General features: G+C 35.1%; 2 protein-coding genes and 1 pseudogene across 3 annotated transcripts; 2 read left to right on the plus strand and 1 right to left on the minus strand.

Moving 5' to 3' along the window:
* LOC121764083 lies at positions 1-6,973 on the plus strand (annotated as a pseudogene).
* A 2,250-nt stretch (positions 6,974-9,223) lies between these two features.
* LOC121763674 lies at positions 9,224-14,482 on the plus strand. 2 transcript variants are annotated; one of them, XM_042159734.1, is made up of 6 exons: positions 9,224-9,380; positions 9,537-10,160; positions 11,226-12,775; positions 12,849-13,034; positions 13,163-13,340; positions 13,406-14,482. In XM_042159734.1, the coding sequence occupies exons 2-6, from the start codon at positions 9,557-9,559 to the stop codon at positions 14,251-14,253; spliced, it is 3,366 nt and encodes a 1,121-aa protein (XP_042015668.1). In that variant the 5' UTR covers positions 9,224-9,380; positions 9,537-9,556; the 3' UTR covers positions 14,254-14,482. The 2 variants fall into 2 exon arrangements, with proteins under 2 accessions (XP_042015668.1, XP_042015669.1); XM_042159735.1 differs by having other exon boundaries at positions 9,250-9,380; positions 9,502-10,160.
* Positions 14,483-14,726: 244 nt separating this feature from the next.
* On the minus strand, positions 14,727-16,274 carry LOC121763676 (nascent polypeptide-associated complex subunit alpha-like protein 2). The gene is made up of 4 exons (XM_042159736.1): positions 16,182-16,274; positions 16,003-16,102; positions 15,284-15,405; positions 14,727-15,215 (listed from the first exon to the last, which is right to left on the minus strand). Exons 1-4 carry the CDS (start codon positions 16,227-16,229, stop codon positions 14,865-14,867), a joined length of 621 nt encoding a protein of 206 aa, XP_042015670.1. The 5' UTR covers positions 16,230-16,274; the 3' UTR covers positions 14,727-14,864.
* Between the last annotated feature and the right edge of the window lie 269 nt (positions 16,275-16,543).

The following is a 16,543-nucleotide window of genomic DNA, read 5'->3' on the forward strand; positions in this document are numbered from 1 at the left end:
ACGCTTGAAGGAAAAGTAGCCCTAATAACCGGCGGCGCCAGCAGCATCGGAGCGGCCACCGCCCAGTTATTTTCCCGCCCGGAGCCAAGGTTGTTATCGCAGACATCCAAGACGAATTAGTCCGGGATGCCTGCAAAGACTTACTATCTCCGGCCACGTTCGTTCACTGTGACGTGACCGAAGAATCCGACGTCGAGATCGCGGTCAACGTGGCGGTCTCATCATGGTCAACAACGCCGACATCGGCGGCGCCCCGCAGTCCAAGATTACGGAGACGCGCCTCTCGGAATTCAGGCGCGTGGTGGAGGTGAACCTCGTGGGCGCGTTCCTGGGGACGAAGCACGCAGCGCGCGTGATGGTCCTGCGGGAGCATCGTCGCGACCGCGAGCGTGTGCTCCGTGATGGGCGGCGTGTCCACGCACGCGTACACGAGCTCGAAGCACGGGGGTGGTGGGGCTGATGAGGAACGCGGCCGTGGAGCTCGGGGCCCACGGGGTGCGGGTGAACTGCATGTCGTCGTATATTATGGAGACGGGGATGACGATGGGGCTCGGGAGGGATTGGATCAGAGGGTGTTATAGCAACTTGAAAGGAGTGAGTTTGGTGGCGGGAGATGTGGCGGAGGCGGCTCTGTATTTGACGAGTGATGAATCCAAGTATGTGAGTGGGCATAACCTTATGGTTGATGGCACTGGCGGAGCCAATTAAGGACAAGGGGGATGGTGGTACCCCCAAAATTCTGTAATTATTGTTATTTGAGAGTAACCAATGTTAAAGCTATTACAATGGTCCAATGGTGTTGCACTCATTTCTCATTGCTTAGATCACGTGTTTGATTCTATTTGGACACCAATTTAATTTTCTTATTTTGGTAAAACAAATTGGTGTCTAGAACGGTAACCATTGGAAATATTTTCAGTAATACTTTCCCAAAATAATGTAAAAGATGATTTCTGGGTAACGGTATTATTTTGGTGACTAGTATTACGAAACTTTTCAATATTTTGTTTTTACCCACAAACATTAAAGTTGACATATAATATTATGAACTTAAATAGTTGTTGAATCTTTCACATTAATGATAAAATCCGACTACATTTCATTTGTTATTCGATCACATATGATATGTGGCTACCACTTAAAAATGATAATGATTTGATTACAAAGTCCCTAGAAGTCAGATATGATTGTCTATATCATTTTAATGTAAGTCTATTTTTTTTGCTGGTCGAAAAATTCAACAATTATTTATGTTCACCATAATTTATGCAAATTTCAAAGTTCGTGGGAGAGAATAAATTTTTGAAGATACAGAATTTGCTAATATCGGATCCAAATTATGTAATTGGGCCTTCACAATACATGTATAACAAGTGTGGATCCAATTATATGAATGGGCCTAACCTTTTCCCAGTCTTTTTCAAATTTTGATTTGACACAATCTGCAGTTCAATAAATTGTCTACATAAAATAAAATGAAAGTGAATCATCAAAACGTGTATCGAATATTTGTACTTTTAACAATATTTGAATGCGAATTTGTCGGCAAAATCCCTTTTTAAACAATGACTTAAAGGCTTAACCTAACTCTTAAACGAAACACGTTATTCCCTTAACAACAATGGGAACACGTTGCAAAAGCTATGTTGAAAAAGTGTAACAAAACAAATTCTATATAGTCAAAAGGATATTTGAAAGAATTAAAAATTAATGACCTTTTTGTTTTTGTCATAATATAGTCTATTTGCTGATAAAATCATTCATATAGTAGAATAGTATTTCTCCATCTAGCATTGATAAAATCAAAATTATTAAATAAACATAAGATAAATTAATAAATTTTAAAATTAATATTAACAATCACTAATGATTTGGATAACTGAATTATAAACCTTTTATTTCTAAACCACTAATAAAATGTGCATATATGAAGATGAAAATGCGATACACATGTCGAAGTGACTCATGTGGTAACCTAAAATTGGTCAAGAGATAAGAACGTAAAACCAAATTTAATTAATTAAAGGAGCTTTGGAGTAGTCAATACTATTAATAATAAAAAATTGAATTAGAGGATAGCGTGGACCTAGAGTTCTATTCATCTGGTGGTAATCAAACATCAGATATAATTAAATTATAACATGATGGATTCGAATTATTACATTAATTTCATAATGCAATTACTTTTATATATTCAATTTAGTGTTTTCAATTTTATTGTAAATCGGAAAACTATTTTCATCCCTATAACAAAGATTTACAATTGATGCATCTTCCTTGCTAGACGAGTGCAACATCCGGATTCGAATTTTACATAAAATGAAAATTTGATTTAATTTCATATTTATGAGTAATAAACTTTATTCGTTCAGTAAGACTTGACATTTTAAGAAGATAGTTATTCATATGATCCCATCTCCCAAACCCTATATAGATATAAAAATTATAATCCCAAAAAAACAAACTAAATTACTCCGATATTTAAGTTGATCAAACTTCAAAATATAAATTCCAATATTTAGAGAGTTGTAAATAGTAGAAATAAATTTCCAAAAACCCAAAGGGCCCAGCTTTGCTATATATAGTGAGTTTCCTACACTAAGCTTTTAGTTTTCAACGACAAATCAAATCGTATATTAATATATACATAGAGAGAGAGAGAGAGAGATGATAAAAGTGGGGAAAATGGTTGAATTGATGGAAGAATACAGGTTGATGATGGCGAGAATGAGAGAGCAGATCAATTCTCTGCCGCGACGTCGTATCGAATTTCAGTTCTTCAGGTCTCTGCATTCTGCTTCTACTTCCACTTCTGCAGATTCTTCTTTTTTCATCTATTTTTAGTTTTACACTTTCATTTTTCTCTTACTTTTTTATACATGCGAGATTTTTAATGTCATTTTTAGGCTGTTCAATCTGTTGTAAATCAAAATAAATTTTATTTATATTTGTTGGATGGAATATAAATTTTTCTTTTCGTTTTGTGTAATTCTCTTTTTAGTGTATGAAATATGATTATGTGCAAGTTTTTATAGTGTAAACATTTTTTGTGTCCTGACAAAATTACTGGTTGCAATTTGAGTCATTATTAAATATTAATTCCAGAGTCATACGATTAATAGGTTCACTGAATTTGGATATTTAAAGCTGTCATTTTAAAATAGTAGTCGATGTCATGTTGCGGGCAGATCATATTATGACAAAAAAATAAAAAATAAACTAAGCATGAACTGTGTGCTCTTGTATAAAAAGTTAAAAATAAAAATCAATTAATAAACTGTATCTACTATTGGCCTTTATTACTGAAATTCAAACGTATGATACTGCAATCATTTTTATAGAAATTAATTACGGAACTATATCTGTTATTGGCTTTCATAACGTCCCAAATATAATAATACTATAAAAGTTTACATGTCAATAATCGAAAGTCAAACACGCATCTAATAACGTGTTTGTAATTTCTAAAGTTGTTAATTATGTTTAAATTCGAACAATTTCACATAAAACGTGGAGTTAATTAAATGCTGATGATGGTAATCATTTGTGAAACCCTATTCCTACCAACACGCCATGTTCCAATGTTATCCCACACATCAAATCCAACATAAATGTTGTAAGTAAATAATATGTATCCTATAAATGATTAATTGGTCATAATTAAGATGGAACCTCAAAGGCTATCCCTATATATAATATAATCAAAGATTGTACTAAAATGACAACCCAAATTAAAATAAAAACCTACCACCAATGAGGACCCTTATTTAGGAGTAGATTCAAACTACCATGTGGCAGACTTGTTTGCCTATGTATCGCGTATTGCTTGATTATCTCTGATTTCGTATCACGGATTACTTGGAACCATATACCAAGTTGCTTGTCTATGTATAACAGATTGTTTGTCTATGTATCGCATATTGTTTACCTAGATTGTCATTTTAACTATGGTGTCACCATAGTGCTCTGATTTCGTATCGCAGATTACTTGGAACCATATGCCGAGTTGCTTGCCTATGATCGCAAATTGCATGTTACGTTGTTGTCATGTTGTCAGTTTAAGACTGATGTCACCTTAACGCACCCCTATAATGATATCTACATATACATAGTCAGGATTCATTGAACTATATGTATTGTGAAATTTGTTGCACCACTAGCATTTTCTTGAAATATATGTGAATATATTCGAGTGTATTGCAACTAATTAAACTGTACTGAAATATGGGAAAATTTGAAATTTAATATTACTAGCTAGCTTTAAAAAATTGATGAAATGTTAGCATTGAAATGAATGAGGATGAGTTTTTGTGGTTTGTAGATTTGATTAAGAGCCACTCGTATGATATGGCGATTTGACCTCCACGTTAATGAATTGGCTCATCATACCCAGTGGGACTCATTTTAATCAATTTAGAGCCACTTTTATTATCATTCTCATGTCCCACACCATGTTGCTATTTTTATGAGATAAGATGGATAACATATATTATACGCATTTATAAATGTGCTTGTGACTCTCATTGAATTTTTTTTTTCTAATTTAACATGATGTGGTTTGATCATGTTTTAAGAACATATAAATACATAGAGAAGGGAAAGTGATCAAAACAAAAATTGATCTTAAGCAGGTCAATTCAATATTAACTATGAGATTTGTCAATGCTTAATAATTAACTAAAAATACAAATGATTCAGTTTTGGTAATTTTATAAAATCTGAATTCAAGATCATTCCTAGGTTAGAGAAAAAACTAGATCATTTCAAGTCATCCTTATTAAGATGACTAAAAAATAAATTAATAATGACCTAATAATAACATCTGTATATATATTTGGTTCTACGTTTCATAATAAGATTGAGGTTGGACAATATCAATAATGAAACTATTTTTTATAAGATTTTGAAGCTTTTCTTTTTTAAAACTTACAAATTGCAATCGTATATCGTGACGCCTATATATTAATAAAATTATTGACGATTAACCTCCAACTTATCTTACTTTTAAACGTGCAATGTAAAATAATTTAATTGGAATAATAATAAAATAAAAAGTAACGACAGAGTAAAATAATAATGTCATGAGCTTGGAAGTTATAAATTTCGGGACATCTCTAAAAAAGGGCCAAAATGGAAATCTGAGCAATTGCAGTGATAAATATGCAACCTATCACATATTTAAAATGATTGAGCTCCTGATCAATATCCTTTTGTTTATATCTGTTTAACTATTACTGAATTTTAGTCCATCTATTATATTTTCGGCCTACCACATATAAAGAATCCTAAGTCAAACAACAAGCAAATTTATGAATAGTTCAATAATTATTGGTTTATGACAGCCACATATAATTTACTACTAATTACGTTTGTATTGACAAATATAAAAGATTTTATGTAGAGCACAGTACTTTACTATAGAACTAGTGTATGAATGAATAGAACTAGTGTAGATCAATATATGCATGAAAAATTCATTTACTCTACATTATAACAGTTGGATACAGTATACATACTTTATTTGTAAACCAGCGTGCATACTATATTTGTGAACTAATATAATTTTACAAAGTAAGAGATTGAATACAATTATAAAAAAAGTCGAGTATTTTTTTTACTTAAAAAAGGAAATCAATTACTTGAGTTGAAAAATAACAAAATGAAATATGAGATTATTTGATTTAATTTGGATCAAGGGATTTAATATTAGATTAATTGATTTTGTTATATACTTATTTCATTGTTTTTAGGTCATGAATCAATTTTTAAAAACTCTCTCAATGCAGGTCTCATCTTTTCTCTAAATGGACTTTCACTTCTCCAACTTAGAAGTCGTCGAAAAAAATATGAAAAAGAAATTGATTTAGCATATCTTTTAAAGTAAAATTATCCATCAAACTTCATAGAACAAGCTTTAAGAACCTACTCACGTAAAGGCCATTTCAATCCTTTTAGTACTCCTCATTTTCCTTGTAAAATGGATGAGAACTCGATGTTCTGATGCAATCATTTTTTTCAATATTATGATTTGTTTTTAAGTCGTAGTTATGTTTAATTTTATTTAAGAAAATTCTTCTCGGTTCCCAACAATAAAAAAATATGGGTCGGTGATTATTTACGTTTTACTCCATCGTTCTTTATATCTAAATATGCACTAGTATTATAAAACTGTGAAAAATAATATTCTCTTCGTCACAACGAAGATGATCCAATTTCCTCTTAAGTTTGTCCCAAAAAATAACTAATTTTAGAAAATAGAAACACTTTTGTCTTCTTTTAACACACGAAACAATAGTATAACAACATAACATAAATGTTTATTTGAATAATTAATTTTTATTAAGCTAAAAAATAAACAAATACAAAACTTATAAATTATGACTAATTAATTTCAGTAGGAAAAATAATTTTCCCCAAATTGTACAACACCCAAATACTATACTACTAGCTTTTTTGGATTCTACTATCTAATTGACGTTTTGAGTGTAGAAAAATAAAATAAAAACATGCTCAATTAGGAATTCAATTTCCGTGAAAATTCAGTAGCTTTTGAGCTAACAATTCATTAACAAAACCAACAACACATGCGATACTTTGCTTGTAAGCAGGGGTGGGTCGGTACGGTATACCGTACCGACCGTGCCATACCGCATACCGTACCGGAAAGTACGGTATGACAAAATTCAATACCGATACCGTACCGAATTTTCGGTATACCGAAATTCCGGTATACCGGAAATTCGGTATGATATTTTTTGATACCGTTACCATACCGTTATTACGGTATAACGTACCGTGTTTCGGTATACCGTTAAAAAACGGTATACCGAAACACGGTACGGTATACCGTAATAACGGTATGGTAACGGTAACGGTATACCGAAAAATAATTGGTTTCTTGATTTGTTCATTTACTAATTGGTTTCTCGATTGTTCATTATTTTTTGCTATCGGTAATTCGTCCATCACTCTATTCAATTTTATATTTTGGTTAGCATGTTATCAAGTATCATATTATATTTGTTGTTGCCGATGATGTTGATCTTTAAGTATCTTTTAATATATATTTATGGATTATTTTGATTACATATATTCAGAATTTTATCCCATAATCGTGGTTAATGATAAAATGAAGGTACTTATTGATTATTTTTGGCTATTTAGACCAATAGTAGTAATAATTGGTCTTATAAATAAAATCTCCAAATAGATTTACAAGTGTAATGAAATAAAGATTCAATTTTTCCCCCTATACTTTAATTTCAATCTATCATTATAAACATGCATACAAATTCTCAAAAATATTAACAAGGCACGGTCTTCCTTTGATTTGAATAAATTTTTAAAATACTAGCAAATAATATTTTTTTAATGTGAAAATACTAAAATTCAACATATATCAAAATTTGGCTCATTTGTTGGTTATGATGAGTATATTTTAAAGTTAAGGGTTTAGGATTTAGGTTTCAAGGTTTGGGTTTTTAGTGTATAGGGTCGCTATATTGCAATGAAATGAATCTCGACTAGAAAGTGTCTCACCAGTGCAATATTAAATTATTGCAACGTAAACTTGCTCCTACAGTTATAACTCAACGGTTAATTCATATTTTCACAGATTTAAAATGCTCTTTAATTTTAAGTCTGATATTTAAATGTCAAGACAGTTTATTAAAATGTCAACACAAATATGTGTTGAAATTTTAATGTGATCGTATTGACATTTTTAAGAAAAGGTAGCATTTAAACACACTCTTGTGTCTATGTGGGGTTAATGTGATTGAAAAAGTATAATCCAAAGTAACATGATGTCGAATATTCTTTTGTTTATCATTTCACAAATTTTATTTCGCATAATGAAATAAATATGAAGAAATTAAAATGACCCGTGCATCGCACGGGCGTGACACTAGTTAGTAATTTAAATTGGACATTTATTTCTCTTTAAGAATTAAGAATGACTGATCAGTATCCTATTTATTCATCCTTCAATTTAAGTAGTATATAAAATAAGATAACATACAATGAATTAAACACTAATTAAACGATTTGATTCATTTTCAGCTGCACATATTTTTAATTGACATTTTATGAAGTGGGACGAAGAATAAAACAAAATTTTTAATTACTTTGTATATTTGGAATATGACATTACACAAAGAATCATATACTAAATGGTGTGAGTTAATACAAATTCTTTCAAGTGTGCTCTGTTGAAACATATTCCCGATATCGTATTTCCAATCTTCTTTTGGTGTTATGTGCTATTGTGTTTATTATATTTAATAGGATGAGTTGATAAAAAATAATTCAGGTTAATTTTGAATTTGTTTGAATAAATTATCATTTGAATGTTTAATTTTATTGTATTAATTGGTGTATTAATTTTTTTTAATATAATATATATATAAATGTAATATATATATATTACAACATATTTAATATTAATATATATATATATAATAATAATCTATCGGTATACCGGTATACCACGGTATACCAAATCTTCGGTATATACCGAATATTCGGTATACCACGGTATATCGGTATACCGTGGATAAGTTTCGGTATACTGTGGTATACCGGTATACCGTGGATTCGGTATACCGCGGTATAGAAAAATTGATACCGTTACCGTACCGAAACACTGCGGTACGGTATCATACCGTACCGGAAACTGCGGTATACCGAAAAATCGGTATTTTCGGTATTTTTCCGGTACGGTAAGTCCGGTATTACGGTATTTCGGTATAATTTCGGTAAGAAAATTCTTCTCGGTTCCCAACAATAAAAAAATATGGGTCGGTGATTATTTACGTTATACTCCATCGTTCTTTAAAATATCTAAATATGCACTAGTATTATAAAACTGTGAAAAATAATATTCTCTTCATCACAACGAAGATGATCCAATTTCCTCTTAAGTTTGTCCCAAAATATAACTAATTTTAGAAAATAGAAACACTTTTGTCTTCTTTTAACACACGAAACAATAGTATAACAACATAACATAAATGTTTATTTGAATAATTAATTTTTATTAAGCTAAAAAATAAACAAATACAAAACTTATAAATTATGACTAATTAATTTCAGTAGGAAAAATAATTTTCCCCAAATTGTACAACACCCAAATACTATACTACTAGCTTTTTTGGATTCTACTATCTAATTGACGTTTTGAGTGTAGAAAAATAAAATAAAAACGTGCTCAATTAGGAATGCAATTTCCGTGAAAATTCAGTAGCTTTTGAGCTAACAATTCATTAACAAAACCAACAACACATGCGATACTTTGCTTGTAAGGGTGAAGTTTTGTAGTCAAGAGGAGAAAAGTGGCCGCTTTTTATCTGGGTTTTCTCTATCTCCGCTTTCGTTATCTGGTATGAATTCCCCCTTTTCTGTGTTAATATCTCTTATTTCTCACATGGGTTTAACAAGAATCATGTTATCTTCTGCTGATTGATGCTTTTAACGTTTGATTCCTTATGTTTGTTGCTCAAGTTGAGATTTTTATTTGGTGGGATTGGATTGATCAGTGAATTGATTCTCAGCAAGAATGATGGGTTTGAGCTCCATGCTTTTTGGGGGAGGGGGGAATTCATCGACATCCAGTCTATCTGCTTCTGCACCTCCGTTTACTGTCGATAGATTGAACCCTAAGCCCAATTCAAACCCTATGTTGCATTACTCCGACTATGGTGTTGAGCCCTTTCCCCATTCCTCTCACTATCCGATTAGAGCTGAGGCTGCACTTGATTCTAGTGAGATGATTAGCGTGCCTGCGCCAGATGATTATCGATTTTCGGCCTCTGCTTCTGTCAAGTCACCTAGCAGCCAGTGGTCTGCTCATAATTCTGGTTATGGCGGTGATGTGAAGCCTTATTATTCCTCGTATATCACGCCCTTGGTTGGAGAGGATAGGGTTTTGGGTGAGGATGGGGGGCCTCGTTACGATGTGGTGCCTACTCGTGGAATGAGTGTGGCACCTCAGCATGATTATACTCAAAGCTTGTTTGACATGGAGTACGGGCCTCGTTGGGTGGATGGTGTGGGCTTTGATGATGGAAAACGGGCCAAAAGATCAGAAGTTGATGGGAAATTCTCGTCGGAAAAGCTATTTGTCAGTGGTTCACATGGCTATGAAAGTCAACTGTACCAAGGTATGTCTTCTTATCTTTTGCAGTTTTACTACTAAAAATGTTGTATTTGTTGCTAAGATGTTTTAGCTCTTACTGAGATCATTTAGAGCCTCTTCTGAAAACGGTTGAAATTGAGATGCTTTATCTCTGAGTCATGATCGCCTTCGCTGATATGTAGCAACTTCGTAAGAACCTCATCTCCTGAACAACATGGTCTTTGTATATACTGTGATATTGATAAAAGATTGCATGCTTATTCAGTGATTACAAGCTCGTACTCGGTGATTGTTAGTTCGATCCTTGCATTTTTGTTTTCTTGTGAAAGTTAATATTATTATATTGATGACAGATAGCAAGTAAGTTTACAAGTTTGTGCAAACCTTGTGCTTCTGTTTTCTTGTAAAAATTGGTTGGAAATGGGGAACTATGAACGATTAGCAAGTTAGAAACTGCAACGTGGCAATGAGTTATAGAAACTCTATAGAATGGAGGGGTCAGTAAAAGTTCCCCCTATGTAGTTGTATGTTGAATATTGCAACCACCATCAGAAACGAATATAAATGAACTTTACCATTAGTGTATTGAAATACAAGTGGAGAGAACACGACGGAGAGTTGATCCGTTTATGAATTCTAAACGTGATATTGAAATAACATAATTTTTGTTTTCTCCAGCGGTTTTTTTCTTTTGAACCTTGGTTTTCATTAGTTTGTTTTTGTTAGACTGTGGTTAAGTGTGATTCCAAAGATGGTGTGAATTACTGTAAGATCACAATACTTTTATAATAATTATTTAGAATGAGGCAAAACTAAGAGTGAAATCTTCAATCAGTATTCCAATATCTTTTGAGGTCTTTATATGGTCTCATTTCACCGGACTTCCGGTAAATATAATATCTTTTCTTATTTGCAATAGTGATAATGGTCGATGTTAGATGGTGGTACATCTTCAATACATAAGTAAAGATTGACGCTCATTGAGCATCAGTTTAGAATTACTTAGTTTATCTTTAATGGTTTTATTATGTGAAGTTTTCTGGTATAAGAAATATCATATTGCATCTTAAATTCATTTTCTGTTAATCAGGTGGGTTTGGCAGTGAAAACCGGAACCAATTCAAGGAAGATTCTGGTGTTTTATATAAAAATCCCCATCAGGTTCCCGACCGTGAAGTCTATACTGGGTCCTTGAGGACTGGATACATGGAAGACAAATCGTGCCTTGAGTTCTTTCACTATGATTCAAGTAAAACACTTCACACAGCATCGAGTCCTCCATACCCTGAACCTTATCCTCCTCTAGAGTCATGTACAACAGAGAAGATCTTTCCAAACTACAAAAACTCGTGCATCCCGTATGAAAAATGTGGCAGGCCCGTCGATGCACCCAATCAGGGTCGCGTTTCAGTTGGGAGATCATCGCCCACAGTGGTCATTAGACCACCGCCAGCTTCCAGTTTGGGACAAGGTACTTCTCGTAAACCTGCTGGTAGTGAGAATGCTGCTGGAGTGCAGAGTGCGGATTCTGATTATTCCAATCCCTTGAAGCCAAAGGATTCTGGTCTAAAACCCATCTGCAAACCTAAAGACGGCTTCTTTGAGACTAGTGCTTTCAAGTTCTTCAAGCAAGAGAACTCTCCCGTTTCTTCAGCTTCCATGAAAGAACTTTCAAGGCCACTGAATGCTAAGGATACTTCTGATTCCAAGGTTAAAGCAACGCTAGGACCTCAAATATCGGATGTGAATGTATCGAGTGGTTTTCCAAAGACTGGTGATAACATTCAAGTTGTTAATTCCACCGAGGAGTCTTCGGATTATATAGATCATCATAGCACTGCGGTAGATTCACCTTGTTGGAAAGGAGCACCATCTTCTCCGTTTTCAGTATTTGATATTGAATCGGGAAACTGTGATAATGTCAAGGTAAATTTGGTCGAACAATATGGATTTGGTCACGGAGAGCATCCAAGTCTCCACTTATTTGATTCTAACCGAGTTTTTACTGAGAAAGTTGAGTGCAACATGGGAAATGAAAATGAATGTGGAAGAAATGGTATGAAGCTTGGTTTTGAGAAGACTCTTGATGCAAGCTGCTCGACTTCAGAACCGAGTTTATTGGATGGTATAACAGGCAGAGTTTGGATCCCGCCTGCAACAAGGAGCAAGGGAGTTGATTTGAGTGGTGGTTTTACAAAGGATTCCAATCAACTCAATGACTTAACTAATGTTTTTGATTTGAAAGTGTCTGACACCAAGCATTTATTCGGTGAAAGATGTGTTGGGATGACAGTAAATGACGTCTCTGAAGGTGCTGCCGTGGCAGTCCTTGCAGCAGAGAAGGTTCTCGCCTCTCCTGCTTCTCAGGAAGATCCCATTGAGCATAGTGCAGCACCAGATCCGAGACTGGATGTGTCACCAATTGTTAAGTCAATGCATAGCCTCTCAGAGTTGCTTCAGTTTCACATTTCAAGTGACGCATGCCCTTTGGGGGAAGAAAATACTGAGATGCTTAAACATGCTATAAGCAATCTCAGTACTTGTTTGAGTAAAAACGGCTTACAGGTCCAACCAAAGAATAAGCCAGAACCGAAAGATGTTTCTGGAGAAACCTCCTCTCTAGGGAAGCCATATTGTGAGGTAAGCCTACTCATGCAACAACAAATCTATCTTTCTTAAGCAAATAATTTGAATGTTTTCCCTTCTTTCACAGGGTGTTGTTTCAAGAGGTCCTCATACAAAATGTGAAGTTATGAATTCTTGCACCGATCCCGATTCTCTGCAATTGCATAAGGGGGAGAGAATCAACACTATTCATGGTAAGAAAGATGGGATATCACCAATAGTTTCACCCTTGAGGGATGATTTTCACATAACCGGAGACGATGATATGGCGAAGGTGCGTGCTGTGTTTTTAATATTCCCATTGTTTGTCAAGTACTATGGTAAATATTAAGAGTGTAGAAGCCATAGCACTGTATTCGTTTGTAGATACAGTCTGTCCATTTTAATAGGCCTCACTTGCAGGCTATAAAGAAGGTCCTTGAGCAGAATTTCGAGATAGACGAGGACGTGCACTCGCAAGCACTTCTGTTCAAGAATCTGTGGCTCGAGGCGGAGGCTAAACTGTGTTCCATCAGTTATAAAGCTCGTTTTGAGAGAATGAAGATTCAGATGGAAGGCATTAAGCTCAATGCTCCGAAAGGTTAGATATTCGTTACGAGCTTTTTCATTTACTATGATCCTAATAATTGCTTAAAATGTTATCAGAGGATGAAGATGTTGCAGATGTGGCATCTGAGCCTTGCATTTCTCCGGATTCTGTTATCATGTCGGTGTTGGCTCCAAAGGCTCAAGCCGACACATTGCCCAAACCCACCTCACCGGGCGTATCTGCTTCGGGCATGAGTGTCCCTGCTGGTTGTAACGAGTCTTCTGCCCTAGCCAGGTTCAGTATCTTGAAATCCAGAGAGGAGAACGAAAATCCCATAAATATGGAAGACTCAGTTCTAGCCAGGTTCAATATCTTGAAATCTCGAGAGGAGAACCCGAATCCCATAAATATTGAAGACTCTGTTCGAGCCAGGTTCAATATCTTGAAATCTCGAGAGGAGAACCCGAATCCCGTAAATACTGTAGAGCAGCAACAGCCTGAGATAATCAACGATAAGCATGCAGATTCCATCATGGCCAGATTCAACATCTTGAAATCGCGAGAGAGATCAAAACTGGCTGATGTGGAAGAGGAAAAACCACCACAGTCGATCAGTGACGAGTTTGCAGGCGAGAAATGTTTCCGGCCACTCGTCAGAGGTCAGTTGGAAGACGCAGGCCCAGACGTGGTGGTGGCTATGCAGCCCAATTTCCATTATCAAGCTGGCAGCCTTGAGTACAGTAGGCCCAGACGTGGGGGTGGTAAGTTTGACTCGTATTTTGAGCACTCCGGGTATGATTCTCCCATTGAGTACAGTAGCGGCTCTGTCACTAACGATGCAGCAATCGATCTGGTGAAGAGCGGGAGCAGGACAATCGGTGAGAACAAGTCGGGGTGGCGCGATAGTTCATCCTCGTCGGAGTGGGAGCATGTGCTGAAAGAGGATTTTTCTTGGAAAAACTAGCGAAGTTGTTGGATTTGATTGTGTGCAAACTGCTATAATACTAAACGGGACATAGCAGTATGAACTTCTTCCCCCTCTTGAGATTGTCACATCACTTTGTAAATTGGGAAAAAAATTTGTGGTGATCGAATTTCACTTTGAACATAATGTGTTATGGTCTCTGTATATCAAGAATTTAGGATACTAAATTCTTGATTTCATGTATATTTGGTGAAAATTTCCTTGTTAATCTTGGCTGTTTTTAAGTATCTTGGATTTTGGTAAAATAACTAATGTGAGTGGGTCAAATAGTTTTGTAGTATGTGTGAATCTTTGCTTAATTAATACTACACACCTAGCTAAAAGAGTTGTCTTAATGCAATATCAAATCTTGATCATTTGCCACATTATGCTTAGAATTCAATATCAAAATAAATCCAAACACCAAGTATTTGGCATGTTTATTGCGTCAAATATCAAAGAAAAAACTTGAGTTTAACAGAAAAATGGGGGGCACATTTTCATAACTTAAACCAAACTGTCAAGTGAATCGAGACGATGAAACTAAGACTGTACCATTGATTCAAAAAAATATAACAAGATGCAAAAATAGTAGGCTAAGATAATAATGTCTAGGTTGTGAGCTCCATGATAGCACTCACAATGTCTCCACTGTGAGTTTTGAGGGCCTTGACAGCCTTGGTCCTCGACACCCCCGCTTGTGTCATGATCAGATCAATGTCACGAGGCTCGACACCCGTCTCATCAACCTCTTCCTCATCTTCATCCACTTGGGCCGATGCAGCCGAAGCAGACAGTTCTGGCTTGGCCGTCACAGAGCTGATGTCTGGCACCCTGAACTGTTGAGCAGCCTGGGCCTGGAGCTGAGAGTTCAAGTCCTCGATCTTGGCCTCTCCGAAGATGATGTAGGTCTCGGAATTTGGGCTCTTGAAGACATCAGGTTTCGAGATGATAAACAGTATCTGCGGATATGTAAAACTGATTAGACAAGCACATCTAAGGCCAAGAAAGAATTAAGCAAAATATTTACATTTTTGGTTCTCTTAATTGTGACTCTGCTGACACCAAGAACGGCCTTCATGCCAAGCTTTAGCATCGCCTTACGGCTCTTTTTCTCACTCCTGCTTTGCTTGGAACCTTCTGTTCCTCCTCCTGTTCAAGTTTTCCATATAACAATGCAACCATTTGAACAAGCTAGCTAATAAGTCTCAAAGAAAAAGGAGAAACCAATACTCTAACTAACTCAATATAAGGGTATAACATAACATCTACGAATAATCAAAGAACACTCATCAATAGCAATAGCAATTAAGAATAAATAACACTTAGGAGCAAGATCATCAATAACTCGGTTGTTAGCTAAAACAGTGTAACCGCAAATACTCATTGCTGCAGAATTTAGAACAAATAAGATATTCAAAACTTGGTTACAGGCTCAAGAACAATAGAAGCAGATATCTAGTAGCCTTTAGAATGAGTCCAATGATTGATTAAAAACATTTGATATTAATTTATATGCAATGTGGCTTCTCGAAAACACAGAATATATCCTTGAAGGAAAATTCAAATTCAGAACGAAAAATGAGATGCGTCGCAATATGCTATCACTATTCCTAAATTAAATCAAATCTAAAAAAGCTAACAACAGGAGCGAAACTATTCTACAATCAACACGCTTAATGAAAAATATAGACACGATTCTGAACAAAAAGCACACAAATGCAGAGATAAATCTAAAGAGATAGAGACCTAGAATTTCGTCGTCCTTGTCATCATCTTCATCGTCGGTGTCATCCATATCAACATCATGCTCCTCATCTTCCTTCACGTCCTCCACCAATGGCTCATCCTTTACCAAACAAAAATGATTTAAATTTTTTACACAACGAAATCAATCGAAGAAAAATAAGGCGAGAGCGAATTTATACCAGAAGCTTCTTCTCGGCTTCAGTCTCTTCGACAACGGGACCAGGCATGGCGTCGGAGATGAGGGATAGATTATAGAGTGAGAAGTGAGTGAAATGAGTGTTTCAGTTCCTTTACGATAATGAATGGGTTTTTATTTCTAGGGTTTTTCGGGCTTTAGCCCAATAATTTGGGCTTTAATTACTTAAGCAATGATATTGGGCCCTAAATATCATCTGTATTTAGATCAGTTTTACTACTCCATATATTTAAATATTGAAGCCGAATAAGAGAATTTAGCTGATAAATAACTACTACTACTATTTTAATAAGTATATCTTGCTTCTAAAGTAATAATGAGATGAAGCTCAAGTGGTTGGTGTAG

Source organism: Salvia splendens, chromosome 14 (assembly GCF_004379255.2).
Source record: "Salvia splendens isolate huo1 chromosome 14, SspV2, whole genome shotgun sequence".
In the NCBI taxonomy this organism is placed as follows: Eukaryota; Viridiplantae; Streptophyta; class Magnoliopsida; order Lamiales; family Lamiaceae; genus Salvia; species Salvia splendens.

Excerpts from the sequence above, each read along its gene's own strand:
- LOC121763674 (XM_042159734.1), top strand. The coding sequence starts at position 9,557 with ATGATGGGTTTGAGCTCCATGCTTTTTGGGGGAGGGGGGAATTCATCG. Across the intron at positions 13,035-13,162 it reads GAGACGATGATATGGCGAAG|GCTATAAAGAAGGTCCTTGA; the intron begins GTGCGTGCTGTG and ends CCTCACTTGCAG. Across the intron at positions 13,341-13,405 it reads TAAGCTCAATGCTCCGAAAG|AGGATGAAGATGTTGCAGAT; the intron begins GTTAGATATTCG and ends AAATGTTATCAG.
- LOC121763676 (XM_042159736.1), bottom strand. The coding sequence starts at position 16,229 with ATGCCTGGTCCCGTTGTCGAAGAGACTGAAGCCGAGAAGAAGCTTCTG. Across the intron at positions 16,103-16,181 it reads AAGCCGAGAAGAAGCTTCTG|GATGAGCCATTGGTGGAGGA; the intron begins GTATAAATTCGC and ends TGTTTGGTAAAG. Across the intron at positions 15,406-16,002 it reads CAAGGACGACGAAATTCTAG|GAGGAGGAACAGAAGGTTCC; the intron begins GTCTCTATCTCT and ends AAACTTGAACAG.